The sequence below is a fragment of the Salvelinus namaycush genome, chromosome 9 (genome assembly GCF_016432855.1).
Source record: "Salvelinus namaycush isolate Seneca chromosome 9, SaNama_1.0, whole genome shotgun sequence".
Taxonomy (NCBI): domain Eukaryota; kingdom Metazoa; phylum Chordata; class Actinopteri; order Salmoniformes; family Salmonidae; genus Salvelinus; species Salvelinus namaycush.
In genome coordinates, this window is record NC_052315.1 from 35,310,683 (window position 1) to 35,334,223 (window position 23,541).

The 23,541-nt window shown below is 42.9% G+C and overlaps 1 protein-coding gene across 1 annotated transcript; it reads right to left on the reverse strand.

Moving 5' to 3' along the window:
* Positions 1 to 1,049: 1,049 nt before the first annotated feature.
* Positions 1,050 to 19,128, reverse strand: cax2 (cation/H+ exchanger protein 2). The gene is made up of 20 exons (XM_039001364.1): positions 19,003 to 19,128; positions 14,488 to 14,661; positions 14,222 to 14,328; positions 11,244 to 11,352; positions 10,949 to 11,065; positions 8,427 to 8,488; positions 7,841 to 8,005; positions 6,777 to 6,968; positions 6,437 to 6,536; positions 6,179 to 6,320; positions 4,373 to 4,556; positions 4,145 to 4,244; positions 3,808 to 3,932; positions 3,543 to 3,580; positions 3,289 to 3,401; positions 3,044 to 3,189; positions 2,824 to 2,918; positions 2,579 to 2,657; positions 2,087 to 2,195; positions 1,050 to 1,795 (listed from the first exon to the last, which is right to left on the reverse strand). Exons 1-20 carry the CDS (start codon positions 19,052 to 19,054, stop codon positions 1,722 to 1,724), a joined length of 2,283 nt encoding a protein of 760 aa, XP_038857292.1. The 5' UTR covers positions 19,055 to 19,128; the 3' UTR covers positions 1,050 to 1,721.
* Between the last annotated feature and the right edge of the window lie 4,413 nt (positions 19,129 to 23,541).

The following is a 23,541-nucleotide window of genomic DNA, read 5'->3' on the forward strand; positions in this document are numbered from 1 at the left end:
GGTATTATTTGGCCTGATAATCCAGGTACTATGTATTTGATTTAACTGACTCCCTTTCAAACAAAACTTATTTTGGCTTTGTATTATACTGAACAAAAATATCAATGCAACATGTAAAGTGTTGGTCCCATGTTTCATCAGCTGAAATAAAAGATCCCAGAAATGTTCCATTAGCACAAAAAGCGTATTTCTCTCAAATGTTGTGCACAAATTTGTTTACATCCCTGTTAGTGAGCATTTCTCCTTTGCCAAGATATTCCATCCACTTAACATGTGGCGTATCAAGAAGCTGATTGAACGGCATGATCATTACACAGGTGCACCTTTACAAAGGCCACTCTAAAATGTGCAATTTTGTCACAACACAATGCTCAGATGTCTCAAGTTGAGGGAGTTTGCAATTGGCATGCTGACTGTAGAAATGTCCACCAGAGCTGTTGACAGAATTTAATTGAATGTTCATTTCTCTACCATAAGCCGCCTCACGTAGTTTGAGAATTTGGCAGTACGTTCGACCGACCTCACAACCGCTGTCCACGTGTAACCACGCCAGCCCAGGACTTCAACGTCTGTCTTATTCATCAGCAGGATTGTCTGAGACCAGCTACCCGGACAGCTGATGAAACGAAGTATTTCTGTCTAGATTTAAAGCGTTCTGAAAAATGTACACAACAATAAACTATGAGTTCATAAGGAAATCAGTGAATTGAAAAAATCATTAGGCCCTAATCTATGGATTTAACATGACTGGGCTGGGGTGCAGCCATGGGTGCCAGGCCCAGCCACTCCGATTGAGTTTTCCCCACAAAAGTGCTTTATTAAGCTGATTGCAAAAAATACATTTTGTAATGCAGGAAAAAGTCCAACTTGGATAATTGTCATGCTTGGGTCGGGTGGATGACAGACTTTGACAAGTGAAGTGGCTGACGTTTCAAAAAGGTTCCATTGACCATAGTGATCTGGATAGGCCCTTTGACATTTTCAAATTCTTAAGGTCTTTCAGAATGATTTATCATCAAAGCAACTGAGGCTCGTTAAACACCCACACATTTGGCTATTAAATGTATTTATTCCTTTGCATTAAAATACTTTTAGCATTGACAAAATAAGTTTGACGTCTTCTAAACGTGTTTTAAATGTACAAAAATACCTTCTTTACAGAGGCTGCTGAAAACACCCTAGTGGTTTTCAAACAAGTACAAAAATAAAAACAAACCTAAGCCAGGGAGAGAGGTCCAGTGTAAAGTTTACCAAACTGTACACCGACTAATCATAGCTCTGACAGTTGAATGTTGTCCTCCAGTTTGCATAGCTTCTATTGAACATTCTCAGTGATGGTTTTAAAATAAATAATATTAAACAGCAAGGGAGTACAGTACTAAGGTTTGGTTGGTGCGTAAAATCAGTAAATTCAGAGAAGTGGTTCTAAGAAAATATGTAGATTCTGATTTGCCAGAATCAGATGAGTGACTAAATGTAGCGTGGAACTGGAGGATTACAGTATATATTTTGTTAGCTGGAGTTGTGAGACTGGGCTGACTACAGTGTTCATCACCAACTGTTAGAATGTTTTTTGAACCGCAGTCCAGAGACATTTCTAGATGTTGTCTAGCAGTCTGCACACCATATTCAATTCCATAAATAACTTAACTAAGAAGTAAAAAAACAAATGCAACTTAGTCTGATGTAAAAGGTAACAAGATGATGCTCAGATTAGTCCCTCAGCAGCCAGCTGGCGATGGAGCGAAGAAGTACGATGCCAGGAGGATGAGGTAGACCACCACCAGAGCAGTGCCTGACGAGAGGAAAACACAGTCCAGATAAACACTTAATCCACTAGAGGGCAGTTCTCTCATGCTCAAATAATCAATATCCTATGATGACCGGCAACAGATGGACAAGGATGATTTGGTTGGATCAATGATCATTTCAACGTGTTAATTGATTACCCTGTGTACAGTGTAGCTGACCGTTTCTGCATTGAACAACACTGTTGTTTACAATGCCACGTTGGCTGATGCAGAAACAGTCAGGCATACAGGTTGGGATGGATCGCTCTGAGGCAAACCCTCCAGTCACGCCTTACCTTGGAAGTAGTCCGATTTGCCATCCATGAAGATGTAGTTGACGAGGACCACGCTGAAGATGCTGGCCCACAGATGCAGGTCACAGAATATTAGCACAAAGCCCACATCCTGTCATAACACACACACACACACACAGGAAATGACTTGTCTGTTTTTACCATCAACATATTTATTTTCTATAGTTTCCCATGGTATAACTATGGTCTTTGGGTGAGTTGACAAATCAAATGAAAAAATGTAATCCATCCATGAAAATGTAAGCGAAGCCACTTCAGAAAGGGAATCCGAGTGCCCGCCTTAGCTGACATCAGCTGAGAGTGCACCAATTGGATGCTACTTTAGTAACAATCACGCCTACCTGAGTTGGAGCTCCATTTAAGCTGACCAGGTTCTGCTCACACATCCTGCTGCATGCTGTTTCCTTTCTCAACTGGACTTATATTATTGATTAGTTATCTAGTGATAGGTACAGTCAAGGGGTAGTGTCTTACGTAGAAGGCGTTGAATAAAACAAGCAGGGGGATCTGGAGCATGCAGACCTGTACAGCGATGCAGCTGCCCACCTCCAGGCTGAGAAAAGCAACACAACAGAGGAGCAGTCAGTCACTCCCCATCAAACACTTGTTTCGGTCAGAGAATTCCTGCTAACCAACAGGTCACCATTGCAGTTTCTACCCCGTCAGATCATGTGGTTAGGAAAAACAACTGTTCGTGACCTCTGTTAGTGAGGACCCACCTCAGACTGATGTTGTTCTGAAGGGCAAACTGGATCCCGTTGACAATCTCTGGGATCTCAGGTACCATGGCCAGCACCGTTACTCCTATGAAGTACTGATGAACAACGAGAGGGAGAGTGAGGGTCGAGAGGAGAGGGAGCGATAGGGAGATCATCATGATGACAAGACAACCGTGTGTGTGTGTGTGTGTGTGTGTGTGTGTGTGTGTATATACAGTACCTGTGAGATATTGGGCTGACTCAGTATGGGCTGGATGTGTTCAGTGGTGACATCAGCGCAGGCTGACATCAGTAGAGTGGCTATGATGAGGATGGCCAGAGCTCTCCACCGAGACCAGTGGACAACTGCACCATGGTGACCGGTCACTGCAGACACACACACACACACACACACACACACACAGTTATGGATGGCTGTTACTTATACAGTTTATAACTGTGTGTGTGTGTGTATTTTACTCTTACCCTGTCCCTCGCCAACGTGAATGTCGTAGATGTGTGAGTGTGTCTTCAGTGTGAAGATTAAACCAATGATGTAAGCAACAGGCAGAAGGAAGGAGACCGTGTACACCAGTGGCCTGAGACACACACACACACACACACAAATAAAGATGAGTATTACAATTCTTTACAAAAGTATATATTTTTTAAATATTCACTCAGATCATGAGTTACAAAAAAAGTACTAATAATTTGGAGCAGAACCTCTCAACACTCACTGGATGTGGCTGTGGAACAAGGTGTAGTTGTTCTCACTCTGTTGGTAAGATGACAATATATCATCAGGTGAAATACTCAGTGCCACATGACTGTCTACTACAGTACTATACAGAAGAGTGTTTCTGTTACTTTGCGAAATTACAGTTTGACCCTGTGTCCGTTGATGATTGAATGTTACAGTTTGACCATGTGTCCGTTGATGATTGAATGTTACAGTTTGACCATGTGTCCGTTAATGATTGAGCATGACTAAGCGTTACTGACCAGGTCGTAGTGACAGTTGCGGCAGACGAAGGACCCGCTGGTGGTGTTGCCCCCTGTGGAATTGGTGCAGTTGTCACACACCAGGTTCCCATACGCCTTAGAGAACAGCGTGGGGGCAAACACACCTACAGAGACAGGATGAGGAGAGGGTAAGCCAGGGGAATAAAACCTTTTTGAGGATATGTGGGGATTAGGTTTAGAATTGAGGGTCTTGGGTACGGGGTGAGAACGGAGTTAGGGGTTAGAGGTGAGTTGTGGTTTAGAGTTGAAGGTCTTGGATACGGGGTGAGGAGTAAGGACGAAGGGAGGAGTTGGTGGTGAGGAGGTCTGGACTCACCTCCCACAGAGATGAAGAGCAAGGCAGAACTGACCCCAGCTGAACGACTGTTAAACCTCTGCTCCCTGTGTCTCAGCCCTCCTATGATCATACAGATCCCCTAGAGAGGTAAGAAAGAGTGAGCAAGAGTGGGTGGTTGGGGGAGTACGCAAAAAAGAGGAAGGAAAGAGAGACGTATTACATTTCAGTGTGTGTGTGTGTGTGTGTGTGTGTGTGTGTGAGACTCACAGGGATGAAGAGGATGCAGCCCAGCAGTGTGCCGGTGAGGGCAGATTTAACGATCTCCTGCAGACAGGCATTACCAGCGCGGTGACCCCTCAGCAGGGCCGTGATATAGAAGGTCATCTCTGTGATGGAGCCAAAGGTCGCATTCACCACCGCCCCCACCGCAAAGTTGCTCTGGGCAGAGATACTGCAGAAGGGATAAGGGGCATTGTTCATATGACTTTGTTGTGGCTTTGTTTTTATTCAGCTTTAAAATAAAGGGTAATACGAGTATTCCTAGTCATGTTTGCTCCTCAAGTATACATGTACTGTATCCATGTTTGTTTATGGGAATATGTAGGGAAGAGTGGGGTAAGAAGAGCCATTTTTTTCATTCAGCATCAATCTGTCAAGGGAAATATAGTATCCATTCTAACAAAGATATCTGTCAGGGTTCTGTGTATCCCTGGAAATAAATCGGAATTCATGTAAACATTACAGTTTTGAAAACATAGCTTGTCCAAAAAAAGTTGTCTCTTGACACAATTTACCCCGGGTATTGCCAGCTACACATTTCTGTACCGAATGAAATATTATCACTGCCTTTTTAAAACCATGTATATCCTAATTTCCCAAACACCATTCAACACAATCAAAATAGCTTTTTTGTCTTTGAATCATTTTAACCCAATGAGTCCCACTGTAACACCGGCGCGTTTTGGCTTACCTTTTAAACATAGTGTGTATGAGCTACATACATACTTATGGGTTGTACCATTGGATCAATCAATTTCCTCTGCATCCGTAGATACCGACCATTAATGGGGGCTGAGCTAGAGCGGGGCCAGGTCTTTTTACAAAAACCTCTGTAGAGTGAATGGGTTGAGCTACAAACTATTAAAAGCTAACCATGAAAAGCTGAGACTCTCACAAACAGGTAACATGTTTTGCTCACAAGCGTCGTTAGAAGGTGAGGGGTTCTTCTACATAGAAGATCACAGGAAATCCCAGGACATATACTGTAATAAGCTCACATAGTTGCTGTCACAAACTCCACAGAGATGTCACTGACTAGTTGTATATTCTATTGCTGTACTTGCAGCACTCATTTGTCAATATAACTCATGAATGCAACTGTTTCATATCAAATTGTGTTGTGTTGTACTTGTAGCTCTGGTCGTCCTGAAAATAAAATTGTAAAACACTTCACTGTGAGGCTAAATATAAGGGCTGGACATGCAGATAATAGAAAGTTAGATAAATGAAAAGACCATTTTTGCTGGGGTCTCGGCACTGATATGGTTATTAAGCATCTTTTAACACAGGCTTAACGCCTAACAAACAATTTGTACTTTTTTGTACACTTTAAACATAGGCCCTGTTGTTACCTCATATCCCAGTGATAATGACTTGCATTACACCTGGGAAGAAAACACTTACATTGGCTCAACTTACCCCCAAGGCAAACATTTTTACTATTAGCCCACACAGCTACAAGGATGTACCTTCATGCTAGGTTTAGGACATCATATGGACGCTTAAAGAGACACCAACTGATGTATAGAACAATCTCTACTTTTGTTTATATACAAGCATCACGACACCTTAACACAATAAATTAATTTGACTTGGTGAAAATCAGTTATTTTGGACGCAACTGTTTACCACTTTTTCCATGTGGTTTCTTCCTTCACAGACTCCATGAAATGATGACCTCTTCCCAAATATTTGGTCAAATTGTTAATTTTGTGTATGGTTTCCTAGAAACAAGGGTGGCTCAACATACCCCACTCCCCCCTACAGTATTTGTGTGTGAGTGCGTGTGCTGACCTGGCGATGCCCATGCCGATGTAGTAGGACAGAGGAATGATGGAGCCGACTGCTGTGGCAAACTTGACCTCAGAGCTGGCAAACTGGTTTCCTTTATCTACATAGCCAATCACCAGGGACACTATCACCAGGGGAAGGAGGTCTGATGAAGGGGCTAAGGAATTCAACATGTAAAATGTAAATCAAATGACTGGTCCAAAAACAACGCCGGCCTAGTCCTTTTGGCCCCAACACTATAGGCCTTGTGATAAAGGATACTGACAGCGAACACATTGATCCCATCCACAGTGTATTTGTAGTAATACCAGTTGACCGCGTGGTAGCAGCACAGCAGCGCTCGAGTCTCACAACCCTGAGGCTGGAAGTCATACAGGATATTACAGTTAGTAATAATACATGGCTTCTTTACTGAGACCTAATCTAGAAAATCTTATTCATTTTACCAGCTGCTCACCAAGGCCTTAGATTTTCTAAAACATGTGTGTTACAGCAGGGTTGGAACAAAAGCCTGCATAGCCAGCTCCCAAGGAGGAGATCTGGCTATACCTGGCTTAAATTCTTAAATTATCAGCGCCCTGTCTGCCTGCCCTGCCCCTACCTTCCTCTTTGAGCAGGTGGAGACAGACAGGTTCTCAGGGGGCATGAGAAGGATGGAGGCCAGGGTCCGGGCATTCATCTTGGCCACGGGAATGGTGAACACCAGCAGCCAGGAGATCAGGCAGGCCAGGGAGTGAACCACAACCAGCAAAGGATAACCCAACAGCAGCCACACATACGTGCTCACACGATGCTACACAGGATAGAGGAGACAGATAGAAGGTATAAATCACACGGAGTGGCTGCAGATCCAACCTTTCTGGACCCCTCTTCCCGACAGCTAAAGGTCTCGAAACTTCTGCGCATGACACTCTACTTTACGCACAATCGCTGCTCTAATTGTAGATAACAGACTACTCATGGCGAATGGTGCTCGTTTAATAAAGTTAGATCAAAGCTGAATCAATGTATGCAATATCACATAATGATAGCATTCTACATAACAGAGCCGAATATAATAGCATAGTATAAAGTTACTCTAAGACAAAAAAACACCATCTCAATTCGTATGAGATTTTAGGATGATTGTGCGAAGGGCCACTAGGCAAAATAGGTGCTTTGATTGAAACTAAACACAGGTAGGCTATGCTACTGTATAGAGGTGCTGCATGGACGTTTCACCAGTAAAGTTTGAATAATTATCATTCACAATTGACAGTGGGAAATGTGAAGGGAGGGTGACCACAAAAAATGTGCGCGTAAAGAAAAAGTAAACAAACATGAAAGGTTAGCAGAAAGGTACAGCAAGCTCATTGACGACTACAAGAAGCGTTTGTCTCCGCAGTTATCTTGGCCAAAGGCTGCGCCACCAAGTACTAGCGCCGGCGTGCCAATACTATTGTCCATGTCATTTGTCGTTATTTTCTAAATCAAATGTGTAAACTTAAGTTCAGAAAAATAAAATTGGTTCTGCAATGTTGAAAATCCAATAACAAGGTGTGGTGACCAAAAGTATGTTATATTTTATTTTAGTAGAAATTGGGAATTATTTAAGAAAAGTGCAAGGTGTCAATATATTTGTCCGCAACTGTATATAAGCCCCCACATCACACATCAGACTCTTACCCAGTAGGGCTTGTGCTGCGGTGGCCCCTGTAGCAGGTCTGGGATGGGCTCTTCAGTGGGTGATGGCAGGAGGATGGGAGAAGCGTCCTCATTGTCCTCCACATCCTCTGGGATGGCCTCACAGTGGGGGAACCTCCCACAGCACCTCCCTACACCTCCTCCCAACTAGAGGGGGAACACAGGAGAGTTTAGCCCAGACACAACATTCATTCTCTTAGAGGACATTGTCTGTCTGTCTGTCTAATCTTTGCCCTATAAGTCATCACATGTTCAACAATGTTCAACAATCTAGCTGTATTCTAGCTATTTTATATGCTTCGATAACATAGACCTTTAAGTCTACATGATTGTTGTGGATATTTGCCTTTAATGACCAGTCAGATGAAGTGGGTGTTATGAGGTGAATGGCTTGTGGTGGGGAAAAGAAACAGGGACTTCTGCTACCTAACCACCCCAGACAAACAGACAGGAAGTGAAGACAGGAGCTGAAACAGATGTGGCGTATCTTAACAGTTCTAACTGACTTCCTCTAAACTGATCTTTTCCAGTGGAAGCAATGTGATGGACAAAACACTTATTACTGTACCTCCTGTATGGACTTCCCAAATGGCCATAAGAAATACCAAGACAACTTCCAGCACATCTTCCCTAAAAGCAGAAAGGGAGAGAGAGCGAGAGACTCAATCATATCTAAAGGAATCATATGTTAGGATGGCAGTATGTGATAATCCCTCCCTCCACAAGATACAAAGGTTTCATCTCAGATTGGAGTCCACCAATTATAATAATTATCATAATTATCGAAAATAATGGTGCCGGAGGAGATGGCTGCCGTTTTATGATTCCCTAACCAATTGTGCTATTGTGTGTGTTTTTTCACGTTATTTGTAACTTATTTTGTACATAATGTTTCTGCCACCATGTCTTATGACTGAAAAGAGCTTCTAGATATCAGGACAGCGATTACTCACCCCGTTCTACTTTTTCTTTGATGAGTCGGACGGGAAGGATTTACTTCAGACGTACAATCATTGGATAATAAAATATACGGGCTATGAGCATGTACCAACGGAACATTAAAAACTGTAATATCTTATGTTTCATTGAGTCGTGGCTGAACGACGACATGAATAACATACAGCTGGCGGGTTTTAAGCTTCTTCGGCAGGATAAAACAATGGCCTCTGGTAAGACAAGGGGTGGGGGTCTATGTATGTTTGTAAACAACAGCTGGTGCACGAAATCTAAGGCTACAAAGGGAAGCACAGCCGTGAGCTGCCCAGTAACACGAGCCGACCAGACGAGCTAAATTACTTCTATGCTTGCTTCGAGGAAAGTAACACTGAAACATGTATGAGAGCATCAGCTGTTCTGGATGACTGTGTGATCACACTCTCCGATGTGAGTAAGATCTTTAAACAGGTCAACATTCACAAGGCCGCAGGGCCGGATGGGTTACCAGGACGTGTACTCCGAGCATGCGCTAACCAGCTGGCAAGTATCTTCACTGACATTTTACACCCAATACCAACATACCTAATACCAACATGTTTCAAGCAGACTCCCATAGTCCCTGTGCCCAAGAACACTAAGGTAACCTGCCTAAATGACTACCGACCCGAGCACTCACGTCTGTAGCCATGAAGTGCTTTGAAAGGCTGGTCATGGCTCACAGCAACACCATTATCCCAGAAACCCACTCCAATTTGCATAACGCCCCATGAGATACATAGATGATGCAATCTCTATTGCACTCAACACTACCCTGTCCCACATGGACAAAAGGAACACCTATGTGAGAATGCTATTCATTGAACGTTGAGCTGTAGTCAACACCATAGTGCCCTCAAAGCTCATCACTAAGCTAAGGACCCTGGGACTAAACACCTCCCTATGCAACTGGATCCTGGACTTCCTGACTGGCCCCCCCAGGTGGTAAGGGTAGGTAACAACACATCCGCCACGCTGATCCTCAACATGGGGGCCGCTCAGGGGTGCGTGCTCAGTCCCCTCCTGCTCACCCATGACTGCATGGCCAGGCACGACTCCAACACCATCAAGTTTGCAGATGACAACAGCGATAGGCCTGATCACCGACAATGATGAGACAGCCTACAGGGAGGAGGTCAGAGACCTGGCCGTGTGGTACCAGGACAACAACCTCTCCCTCAACGTGATCAAGACAAAGGAGATGATTGTGGACTACAGGAAAAGGAGGACCGAGTACGCCCCCATTCTCATCGACGGGGCTGTAGTGGAGCAGGTAGAGAGCTTCAAGTTCCTTGGTGTCCACATCACCAACAAACAATCATGGTCCAAACACACTAAGACAGTCGTGAAGAGGGCACGACAAAGTCTATTCCCCCTCAGCAGACTGAAAAGATTTGGCATGGGTCCTCAGATCCTCAAAAGGTTCTACAGCTGCACCATCGAGAGCATCCTGACTGGTTGCATCACTGCCTGGTATGGCAACTGCTCAGCCGTCGACCGCAAGGCACTACAGAGGGTAGTGCGTACGACCCAGTACATCACCGGGGGAAAGCTTCCTGCCATCCAAGACCTCTATACCAGGCGGTGTCAGAGGAAGGCCCTAAAAATTGTAAAAGTCTCCAGCCACCCTAATCATACACTTTTCGCTGCGGTACCGCAGCGCCAAGTCTAGGTCCAAAAGGCTTATTAACAGCTTCTACCCCCAAGCCATAAGACTCCTGGACAGCTAATCAAAGGGCTACCCAGACCACTCTTTTACGCTGCTGCTACTCGCTGTTATTTATCTATGCATAGTCATTTTAACTCTACCTACATGTACATAATACCTCAATTACCTCGACTAACCGGTGCCCCCGCACATTGACTCTACCCGTACCCCCTGTATATAGCCTCGCTGTTGTTATTTTACTGCTGCTGTTTAATTATTTGTTACTTTAATTTTCTATTTTTTGGACTTATCTATTTTTTCTTAAAACTTCTTAAAACATTGTTGGTTAAGGGCTTGTAAGTAAGCATTTCACTGTAAGGTCTGTTGTATTCGGCGCATGTGGCAAAAAAAATTGATAACACAGTACTGCCAAAGGATAGACAGTAAGTACTGCTAATGGATATCCATACCATATGGTACTTCAATGATGGTGATGAACATCAGTATGCTGACCAGGAGGTAGCCCAGAGACACCCACCAGCCAAACAACAACACATACACCACATTTCCACAGGTGATCAGATGACCTAACATCACACAGACACAGACAGAGAGAAATTAGTGATGACGCCATGTAGTCCTATTCACAGCAAGCCATGATTGAGGACTTCAGGGTTTGTACTGAGTATCACAGTGACATCTATAGAGTTGACTACTTTTCCTCCTTACAAGCACAAATACACAAAAACACACACAAACACTCACCTGTGTGTGGTTTGATGACGTTGAGCTCTGAATAGAGCTCCTTGACCACATCCGACCTGTCCTCAAAGGGACGCTCCGTCACATGACTCTTCCACTTCCTAAATCCAAACTAAAACACGCACGCACGCGCAGCGAGAGAATAAATGTGCACACATGATTTACAGTTCATTTGAACCTGTACTGTACAAAACATACTTTCTAACTTCAGATTTAGTAAATATTTGTTTTCATTTCAACAACTCTACTTGTGATGTGCTAGACACCCTGCGTACAGTGGCAAATCAGCAGTTAAAACAATGACAAAGCCTTCTCCCCAACACTATTTCAGTAAAAAGCGGGGGATAAGGCTGGAGAAATGTAACAACTCTCAAATTCAACGACAGAGCTATGGATGCAAGGAATGACCATGATATCAAAATGATAGTTTTAACCATGTTAACATTTTACTGCAGTGGGCTAAATCAGGGTCACAGAGTGTTTCTTGGTAGTCTTAAACAAATCTACTTTGAAATAAAAGTATACGCCTCACACACATGGTCATGGGCTTAAAAAAAGAAGACACCTGTACCATGTCAGTTTAGATGTTGAGTTTGCGTCCCAATATCACACTTTATATACAGTGCATTCGGAAAGTATTCAGACCCCTTAACTTTTTTCACATTTTGTTACGTTACAGACTTATTCTAAAATTGATTAAATTGTTTCCCCCCCATCAATCTACACACAATAACCCATGACAAAGCAAAAACAGGTTTTTAGAAATGTTGGCAAATTCATTAAAACAAAAAAACAAAAACAAAAATTAACTTGGCCGGTACGAGCCCGGGCTGTGTTGGGATGTCCTTGTCCCATCGCACTCTAGCGACTCCTGTGGCGAGCCGGGCACATGCACACTGACACGGTCGCCAGTTGTATGGTGTTTCCTCCGACACATTGGTGTGGCTGGCTTCTGGGTTAAGCAAGCAGGGTGTCAAGAAGCAGTGCAGGTCGTGTTTCAGAGGACGCAAGGCTCTCGACCGTACGAGAGTTGGAGCGATGGGACAAGACTGTAACTACCAATTGGATATCATAAAATTAGGGAGAAAAAAGTAAATAAAAATAAACAAAAAAATCCTTAATTATTACAGGTACATAAGTATTCAGACCCTTTACTCAGCACTTTGTTGAAGCACCTTTGGCAGCGATTAGAGCCTAGAGTCTTCTTGGGTATGACGCTACAAGCTTGGCACACCTGTATTTGGGGAGTTTCTCCCATTCTTCTCTGCAGATCCTCTCAAGCTCTGTCAGGTTGGATGGGGAGCGTCGCTGCGCTGCTATTTTCAGGGCTCTGGATGGGCCACTCAAGGACATTCAGTCCTGAAGCAACTCCTGCGTTTTCCTGGCTGTGTGCTTAGGGTTGTTGTCTTTATGGAAGATAAACTTCGCCCCAGTCTGAGGTCATGAGCGGTCTGGAGCAGGTTTTCATCAAGGATCTTTCGGTACTTTGCTCCGTTTATCTTTCCCTCGATCCTGACTAGTCTCCCAGTCTTTGCCTGTGAAAAACATCCCCACAGCATGATGCTGCCACCACCATGCTTCACCGTTTGGATGGTGTCAGGTTTCCTCCAGACGTGACGCTTGGCATTCAGGCTAAAGAGTTCAAGCTAGGTTTCATCAGACCAGAGAATCTTGTTTCTCATGGTATGAGAGTCTTTAGGTGCCTTTTGGCAAACTCCAAACTCCATGTGCCTTTTACTGAGGGGTGGCTTCAGTCTGGCCACTCTACCATAAAGGCCTGATTGGTGGAGTGCGGCAGAGATGGATGTCCTTCTGGAAGGTTCTCCCATCTCCACAGAGGAACTCTGGAGGCTCAGTCAGAGTGACCTTCGGGTTCTTGGTCACCTCCCTGACCAAGGACCTTCTCCCCCAAGATTGCTCACTTTGGCCCGGCGGCCAGCTCTAGGAAGAGTGTTGGTGGTTCCAAACTTCTTCCATTTAAGAGTGATGGAAGCCCTTCTGGGGCCCTTTTGGGGCCCTTCCCCAGATCTGTGCCTCGACACAATCCTGTCTCGGAGCTCTACGGACAATTCCTTCAACCTCATGGCTTGGTTTTTGCTCTGACATGCTCTGTCAACTGTGGGATCTTATATAAACAGGTGTGTGCCTTTCCAAATCATGTCCAATCAATTGAATTTACCACAGGTAGACTCCAAACAAGTTGTAGAAACATCTCAAGGATGATCAATGGAAACAGGATGCACCTGAGCTCAATTTCAAGTCTCATAACAAAGGGTCTGAAATCTTATGTAAGTAAGGTATTTCATTTTTTCAAAATCCATTTTAGAATAAGGCTGTAACATAACAAAACATGGAAAAAGTCAAGGGGTCTGAATACTTTCCGAATGCACGGTATATGAATGCAGCTGCCACTATATTGAAGCCAATGGACACAGTTTATTATAGTGCACTATGCTTTATTACCGGTGATAGGTTCAGTACACTGCATTCTGTATGCATTTTCTAAAGTCTTGTAGATCAATGCACTGCTCTATTTTAGTTTATAAAGCCCTCGTGCAAACTTCTGCCATACCTTACATCACTGTTAAATTACAGACATATGAGTCACCAGACCGGATCACAGGGATGGCCAACTCTGGAGATCCTTTTGGTCAGCATTGAGTTAGGTAGATCTGCGTTTAGTTAATTTTGCACCTTGTGGAATGATCTCTAGAATTCTACCAAGTTGGATGTTTTGGTGTCGCTAGGACATTTCAGACAGTTGGTTGATTACGTTTTGACTGAGGAATGTGTTTGTTTTTCAGGAACGTGTTTTGTTAGTGACTTTTCTTAAATTCCTTGGTATGGTATGTTTTTATTGTGTTGAAATTGTAAGTATTGTGAATTTGTATGATCGTGTGCTGCATCCCTGGGATGGATCAACATCTTTCATTCATCTGCAATGTTGTTTATTCTGCTTCATATACTATACTGTACTATACCCTGTAGTTGTTGGCTAGTTTGTTGGCCTCCACTTCGTTCTCTGCTCTGATAGTGGTCTTGTTAGTGGCATCCTCCCATACATCATCAGAGGCATGGGCGCTGAGTCCTGAAGGGTGAGATGTATTCAATCATGTTACAATCAAACTCTATTGAGGTTAATAATAACAACCAAAAGTTCATCTCTGGCCCGGTTCCATTTCAACCCTTAGCGCCCTCTCTTCTCCTAGTGCTATAGTACCAAAATGTGACTGGACCTTGTACTCACGTGTGTGTGTGGACGGACATTTTGGCGTGTAGACACCTGGTCCGGGGAGGAGGGAGGGGGAAAGCGAGGTGGTGCAAGCATCCCTCAGCTCGGAGTGCAGGCTGGCCACACACAGCCGGTCACACATTGGCCCGTGGAGGTGCCCCCCCCGGTGATCTTGGTCCCATGGAGAATCTGCAGGGAGTGGACAAGGAGAGGAGATGTAAGCAATGGCACAAGAGGTTCTGGCCGTGACCCAAAGTGTTTGGTAAACACTGGTCTAGCGTGTGGTGTTCTGGTGGAACTTGAGAGACATGTTAAGACCGTAGGTCAGAGACAATGCCCTGTACTTCATGTCTGGGAGAGGAGGAGAGGCATGTGATTTAAGTTAGAACACACTCGTGCTGGTCATAACTAAGTCTGAAGTGTGTCTTCGTCTGCACTGTATACTGGCTATAACAAGAGCTGTTGTTTCTAATTACTACCACCTCCCACAGACAGACACACACAGCCACAGACAGATGGGCACAGACATAAGCTGGGCTTGTTCACGGAGACAAAAATCTGCAGGAAACAAGACAGACGTGCCTGCCTGGTCGGTTATTTTCAGAATGTGCTTGATGGTGGCAAATAAACTTTATGACCCAATACATTACACTATTTATTTAACCTTTATTCATCCAGGTAAGCAGTCATGCAATGCACTTAGGCCAAAGTGTGATCTAATGTTCCCCTGACTTGTTTTTCTGTACCAAGGCTTCTCAGTCACAGTAGGCCTGCAGTAACACCTGCTAAACTGTGTACATGACCAATAACCTTTGATTTGAGTAAAATACAGAAGGATTAGTATCACTTCCCTTTACCAGTATAAATACAAACTATGTTCTTGAACTTCCCCATCTTTCTGCCAAAATGTCTTCAATGTCCCTTAAGGTCATACAGTTTCAACTGCATGTTACAAACATTTAATGATTCCTGTAACCAGACGAGGCAGACAGACGTTATCCAATGTTGATACTAGCAGGCCGCCAGCCACAAACAGGGGCAGTTCCTGTCCTTAACACTGAAAGATCAAACTTGTGAGACGTGTCTTACTGGTAATCGGTTCTTACAGTACCCACTACCATTCAGTGACATTATTTGTCCATGGGGAAAAAGAGCTACTTCGTAAACACAGCAATGCCTGTTAGACTAAAATGAGTAGTAACCCTGAATAAAACCTAACCACACACCGACCAAAAAGTTATTTTGTTGGCATTTACGCATGTCCCCATTACCAGTAAAACATCATCAAAACCTATTTCTTTCACTTACTTGCTGTCCTGTTTCGTTGTTCATTTGTTCAGTCTCATCCAGGTTTTATCATACATGTCAAGCAGTGAAGTTTCAGCTATGTCTGTCCGTGGCCTCTCTTCCTCGGTGCACACTGTCACTGTGTCCTTTTCCATCTTGTCCAGCTGTGTCTAACATTTCACGTAAACCCGGTTTCTTGTCTGCATCAAAGTAGTGGTCCTTGTACCTAGCATCTAGCAAGGTGGCGACACAGTAAAGTGGCTCAGAGAGAATGCCACCAAATCGCTAGTTCGCAGCCTCTTGTAGAGTACTTTTTCAAGTTTTAACCCCACGGTCTGTGTCGGCAGTTTTGTTGAGCAAGCGTTTCAATGCCATGACAGAGGGTATCACGTCTGCTGCAGATGTAGTTGATGAGCTTATTTCTCGAGTCAGTTGTTAGAATGGAGTTAGGAGTGTGTTCATGTTTCCAAATTTCAAACATGTTCTCAAATGCCATTGAAATGGCAGCAGCGGTATGAGAACCAGCACATTCTTGAGCATGCAATATGACTTTCCTCAGTACAAAATCCTCATCGACCCACTGTGCTGTCAGACTCAGCATGCTTATGAGGCTGACATCGCTGGTCCAAATGTCAGTCGTGAAGATAATAGCAGTGACGCCCATAGCAAGTAGCTCATGGATGTGCGTTTCAATAATACTGTGTAACTCCGGTAGGGCAACATCTGAAAAATTGCGCCTACTTGGTAGTGTGTACCGTGGCTCGAGGTGCTCGGGCCAGGCGGCGAAAGCCAACATCATTCACGACAGAGAATGGTTGATTGTCAAGGGCAATGAATTTCATTATCTTGCCGTTAATGGATTTCGCCCGAGTTGTCACGCTGAAATTTTTGTACTCTTTCAAATGACTGCTCGACTTCAACTTGTTTAGTTCTTGGAAGTGTGCGCTTAGTATTTTTTGCCAGGAGAACTCTACCTACCCCAATGCATAGTGCCAACTGTAAAAGTTTGGTGGAGGAGGAATAATGGTCTGGGGCTGTTTTTCATGGTTCGGGCTAGGCCCCTTAGTTCCAGTGAAGGGAAATCTTAACACTACAGCATACAATAACACTGCCCTTTCCCACCTTGACAAAAGGAACACCTACGTGAGAACGCAGCTCATTGACTACAGCTCAGCGTTCAACACCATAGTTCCCACAAAGCTCACCACTAAGCTAAGGACCCTGGGACTAAACACCTCCCTCTGCAACTGGATCCTGGCTGGATCCTGGCTGGATCCTGACTCCTCACGGAAGTCCGCCCCCAGGTGGTAAGGGTAGGCAACAACACGTCTGCTACGCTGATCCTCAACACTGGGGCCCATCAGGGGTGTGTGCTTAGTCCCCTCCTGTACTCCCTGTTCACCCACGACAGCGTGACCAAACACGACTCCATCACCATCATCAAGTTTGCTGGCGACACAACAACAGTAGGCCTGATCACCGACAACGATGAGAGGGAGGAGAGGAGGTTAGAGACCTGGCAGTGTGTTGCCAGAACAACAACCTCTCCCTCAATATGAGCAAGACTAAGGAGCTGATTGTGGACTACAGGAAAAGGCGGTCCGAACAGGCCCCCATTAACATCGACAGGGCTGTAGTGGAGCGGGTCGAGAGTTTCAAGTTCCTTGGTGTCCACATCACCAACAAAGTATCATGGTCCAAACACACCAAGACAGTCGTGAAGAGGGTACGACAGCACCTTTTCCCGCTCAGGAAACTGAACATAACTAGAATGAGATTCTATTTCTATGGATATGACTGGGGATGATTGGGGTTGAAGAAAAGCAAAAAGTCCACAATGTTATCACCTATCTAGTTAAACTGTATTATAGCCCAATGAATTCTAAAATTCTGAGCAGAACATTTGACACAAGGAAAAAATTCCTGCGTGACAGGTGTCCGAGCATGTGTTGGTGAAGGTGTTATAATACTATTGTTTTGTCGGGACTGATGGTTTGTTTATGTTTCTATGGTTGTCATTATATGAAGTAGGCCTACAGCTCTATCTAGTTGTCGTATCAGGGACAACAGTTGGTGACAACTAGCATTTTAAATCTAACCCAAACCCTTTTCCTAACCTTAACCTAATTCTCCTAACTTGCCATGTTAATTCTCCTAACTTGCTGCGTTGTTAGTTCTACTAATTTGCTACATTAACTCCCCTAACCTGCTATGTTAGTTCTAACCAGCTATGTAAACAAACCATCAGTCCCTACAAACCATCAGTATCACCACACCTGTTGCTAGCCCAAAGGCCGGCAGATGGTGATATTGAGTCATTTCCATTTTACAGTCTGCATTGTATGCAGCAGGCAATAATCCCGTATCCCAGTGGACCGGTTCTTCCTCCATTCGGGCTGCAAAGGCATCGATTTCCTCCTTAACCTTAACTATATTTAATGGCAAGAAGGCTGGCGAAAAAATGGGAAAAATATGCGTACTTTCTTTATGAAACACAATGTTCCACCACCATGCTAAAGTGGCTAATGCCTACAAACACTAATCCCAGATGTTGCATATCCCATGCCGCCATCTGTTTGCAGCCATCTGTTGTTTACCGCTAGTTGAACGCAGGGCCCGACACCAGGAAGTATCATTTGCATGGTGTTGAAAATGGTGTTTCATAAAGAAAGTATGTATATTTTCAACAACAACAAAAATACCATCTCTCCATTAAATCTAATTCAGGAGGAAATCAACGCCTTTGCAGCCTTAATGGAGAACGTTGTAGGTAGGAACCGGTCCAAGGTGGATAGCAGTGTATTGCCGGCTGCATACAACGCCTTTGGATGGTAAAATGAAACCAGATAATATCGCCATCTGCCGTTTTTGGCCTAACCTGTAGCGTATTCCGTGTGATCATACGTCACAGGTTATTCTCAGATTTTGATTTAAGTGACCACGACAATAATGTATTTATTCAGTATTAACACAGTCATTATCAAAAAAAGGATAGGCATAGGCAATGCACCTATCTTTTCCCTTTGTTCAATTTCTTGAAATGACACTGTAGCCTAATGTGCATGTATTAACATGTAGGTATTATTTCGCGGTAGGATTATTTATTATATGACATAGATTTTTTTTAAAGCATATCGACGAGACGAAGTATATGGCTGGTGTGTTAGTTTACATAGCCTAAAAAAAGTTTAGCATCGCACAACACTAGCTACATCAATAATAGGCTATTTAGCTCGGCCTCACCTTGACTGTCGATGGGTGATCTCCGCCGTCGACTCTCTGTGTCTATTGACATGTGTGGGCTCGAGAGAGACAAATCAGTCTCTCAGTCAGTTATAGTAATGGGTTCCATCACGCGCTTCTTGCTCAACCTTGTTGTATGACGGCGGAGAGTTCTGCGCTCACGGATTAGGCAACATGGAATTGTGGGAAACGTAGTGATTGCTGCACTATATAGGCTGTGTTGTAGGCTAGGCATGTAGACCTTTACTGGGAAGGTTTTCCTATTAATTTCCCATTCCTCGTAATACAGTTTGAGTGGGCATATGTCTACCTATCTCTTGGTCGCTCGATCGGGCTTTCATGTGCATCCTTTACACATTTACAAAGGAAGACGTACAGCAATCTCCACTCGTTTGTGTGTAAGTGTGTGCGTGCTCTCAGTGTCGCAAACTTCTCAAAACCTTTCACCAGAGGAAGTCTCAAAGACAGCCTATGCTTGCATTTGACAGCCTGTGAGAGGCCTTGTACCCATCCGTTTAGTCATGGTGTGGTGTCTGGCACTGTGAGACAAGTGAGATGCACAACAATAACCACCTATCTGTGATATGTACACTACATGAAATGTTGATTCTGATCCATTTACAGTGCATCCAGAAAGTATTCACACCCCTTTACTTATTCCACATTTGGTTGTGTTACAAACTGGGATTAAAATGGATTAAAAATATATATAACATTTGAACAAAATTAATGACAAATACATAAGTCAACCCTGAGTCAATACATTTCAGACTCATCTTTGACAGCGATTACAGCTGTGAGTCTTTCTAGTTAAGTCTCTTAGAGATTTCCACATCTGGATTGTGCAACATTTGCCCATTATTCTTTAAAACAACTTTTAGGCTCTATCAAATTGGTTGTTGATCATTGCTTGACAACCATTTTCAGGTTTTGCCATAGATATTAAAGCAGATCTAAGTCAAAACTGTAACTCAGCCACTCAGGAACATTCACTTTCTTCTTGGTAAGCAACTCCAGTGTAGATTTAGCCTTGTGTTGTATGTTATTCTCCTGCTGAAAGGTGAGTTAATCTCCCAGTGTCTGGTGGACAGCAAGACTGAACCAGGTTTTACTCTAGGATTTTGCATGTGCTTAACTCCATTGCATTTATTTTTCTTCTTGAAAAACTCCCCAGTCCTTAACATTTACAAGCATACTCATAACATGACTCATTTTAAGCTGTATTACTTTAGTGCCTTGTTGCAAACAGAATCTGTGTTTGAAATTCACTGCTCGACTAAGGGATCTTACAAATAATTGTATGTGTGGTGTACAGAGATGAGGTAGTCATTAAAAAATCATGTTAAACACTATTATTGCACACAGAGTGAGTCCATGCAACTTATTATGTGACTTGTTAAGCACATTTGTACTTATTTAGGTGTGAATACTTTCTGAAGGCACTGTACAATTGATCCTGGCTTGGGCCAGATGAACATCAGATATTTACATCAGGGGAAGGTATTTGGTATTTTATTAGGATCCCATTAGCTGTTGCAAAAGCATCAGTTACTCGTCCTGGGGTCCACACAAAACATGACATAATACAGAACATTAATAGACAAGAACAACTCAAGGACAGAATTACATTAATAAAGCCTACATAACAATACATACACACAAACTATCTTGACCGAATAGGGGAGAGGCGTGGTGCCATAAGGTGTTTCTTTATCTATTTTTTAAATCAGGTTCGCTGTTCATTTGAGCAATAGGAGATGGAATGGAGTTCCATTAAATAATGGCTCTATATTCTTGAATTTGTTCTGGATTTGGGAACTGTGAAAAGATCCCTGGTGGCATGTCTGGTGGGGTAAGTGTGTGTGTGTGTGTGTCAGAGCTGTGTGTAAGTTGACTATGTAAACAATTTGGGGTATTCAACACATTTGTTATAAAAATAAGAAGTTAAGGGTGGTTGGCTATAACAAGGTTGGATTTGCTGTACCCTGCCATGCCAGCATGGGAAAAGGCCAGTAGCTGAATGGAGTTCTTAATTGCATTCATGAACATGCATGGTATCAGTGTGGAACCACCTGCTAAATATCATGGTGGAGGAAGGAGTCTCCTAATTACGTTAATTTAGTTGGGCAAGAAATAATCTAAATAAATATTTTGCCTGTGAAATATTGTTCCATGTTTTGTGGTTTATCATCACTGTAAATATCCAGCAATAGTTACTGTGAAAACAGGTGCGGCAGTAAAAATGAATCATGACTAGCAATTATGACTACAGTACCTGCCCTCACATACCATCAAGACCAGACTAGGGATCACCTGGAAAGCGATGTTTAATTTAGCCCAAAACAGGAAGGGATGGAGTGACCTTGTGGAGCCCTTATGAGCATTTAAGATTGACATGGTTGTTAAATGCCAAATGAAATGTGTGATTATATGCTATATGATTTTTTTTAAATGACAAAATAGCTTTGTAGCAAAGAGTGTTTCTCAAGTAAGAACTTTGCTAGGACTGTCTGGGAGTGGTCTGAGTAGGGAAGGAAATAACAGAAAACTAGCTGTTATTGGCAGAGAGGTTTGGAACTCTAATTTTTATGGGTCTATTATACAACTTGTTTGGGTCCTGGATGCTGATTGGACGAGCAGCGTTCCAAGCCACACTTACAGTGCAATCGGAAAGTATTCAGACCCTTTGACTTTTTCCATATTTTGTTTCATCACAGCCTAATTCTAAAATGTTTTTATTTTTTTATTCCCTCAATCTACACACACTACCCCATAATGACAAAGAGAAAACATTTATTTATTTTTTTAATTCGCAAATGTATTCTAAATAAACAGAAATACCTTATTTACATAAGTATTCAGACCCTTTGCTATGAGACACAAAATTGAGCTCAGGTGCATCCTGTTTTCATTGATCATCCTTGAGGTGTTTCTACAACTTGAAGTCCAACTGTAGTAAATTCAATTGCACTGGTGTAAAGAACTTAAGTAAAATTACTTTAAAGTACTACTTAAGTAGTTTTTTGGGGTATCTGTACTTTACTATTTATATTTTTGACAACTTTTACTTCACTACATTCCTGAAGAAAACAATGTACTTTTTCACTCCATGCATTTTCCCTGACACCCAACAGTACTCGTTACATTTTGAATGTTTAGCAGGACAGGAAAATGGTCCAATTCACACACTTACTAAGAGAACGTCCCTCGTCATCCCTACTACCTCTGATTTGGCGGACTCACTAAACAGTGTACCCCTGGCTGTGTGCCCTTGGCTATTCGTATATACAGTTGAAGTCGGAGGTTTACATACACTTAGGTTGGAGTCATTAAAACTCGTTTTTCAACCACTCCACAAATTTCTTGTTAACAAACTATCGTTTTGGCAAGTCGGTGAGGACATCTTCTTTGTGCACTACCCAAGTAATTGTTCCAACAATTGTTTAGACAGATAATTTCACTTATAATTCACTGTATCCCAATTCCAGTGGGTCAGAAGTTTAAATACACTAAGTTGACTGTGCCTTTAAACAGCTTGAAAAATTCCAAAAAATTATGTCATGACTTTAGAAGCTTCTGATAGGCTAATTGACATCATTTGAGTCAATTGGAGGTGTACCTGTGGATGTATTTCAAGGCCTACCTTCAAACACAGTGCCTCTTTGCTTGACATCATGGGAAAATCAAAAGAAATCAGCCAAGACCTCAGAAAAAAATTGTAGACCTCCACAAGTCTGGTTTATCCTTGGGAGCAATTTCCAAACGCCTGAAGGTACCACGTTCATCTGTAAAGGCAATGCTACCAGATACTAATTGAGTGTATGTAAACTTCTGGCCCACTGGGAATGTGATGAAAGAAATAAAAGCTGAAATAAATGATTCTCTCTACTATTATTCTGACATTTCACATTCTTAAAATAAAGTGGTGATCCTAACTGACCTAAAACAGGGATTTATTACTATGATTTAATGTCAGGAATTGTGAAAAATGGAGTTTAAATGTATGTAAACTTCCAACTTCAACTGTATATATACAATAAAATAGTGCCATCTGGTTTGCTTACTGTAAGGAATTTGAAATTATTTATACTTTTACTTTTGATACTTAAGTATATTTAAACCCAAATACTTTTACTCTAGTATTTTACTGGGTCACTATTCTATTACTGGGTCACTATTCTATTATGGTATCTTTACTTTTACTCAAGTATGACAATTGGGTACTTTTCCCACCCCTGTTCAATTGATTGGACATGATTTGGAAAGGCACACACCTGTCTATATAAAGTCCCACAGTTGACATTGCATGTCAGAGCAAAAACCAAGCCATGAGGTCGAAGGAATTGTCCGTAGAGCTCCGAGACAGGATTGTGTCGAGGCACAGATCTGGGGAACGGTACCAAAAAACTTATTCAGCGTTGAAGGTCCCCAAGAACACAGTGGCCTCCATCATTCTTAAATGTAAGACGTTTGGAACCATCAAGACTCTTCCTAGAGCTGGCCGCCCGGCCAAACTGAGCAATCGGGGGAAGAGTTCCT

Excerpts from the sequence above, each read along its gene's own strand:
- cax2 (XM_039001364.1), bottom strand. The coding sequence starts at position 19,054 with ATGTCAATAGACACAGAGAGTCGACGGCGGAGATCACCCATCGACAGT. Across the intron at positions 3,402-3,542 it reads TTGTTCCACAGCCACATCCA|GCCACTGGTGTACACGGTCT; the intron begins GTGAGTGTTGAG and ends TGTGTGTCTCAG. Across the intron at positions 2,919-3,043 it reads GTCAGCCCAATATCTCACAG|TACTTCATAGGAGTAACGGT; the intron begins GTACTGTATATA and ends GTTGTTCATCAG.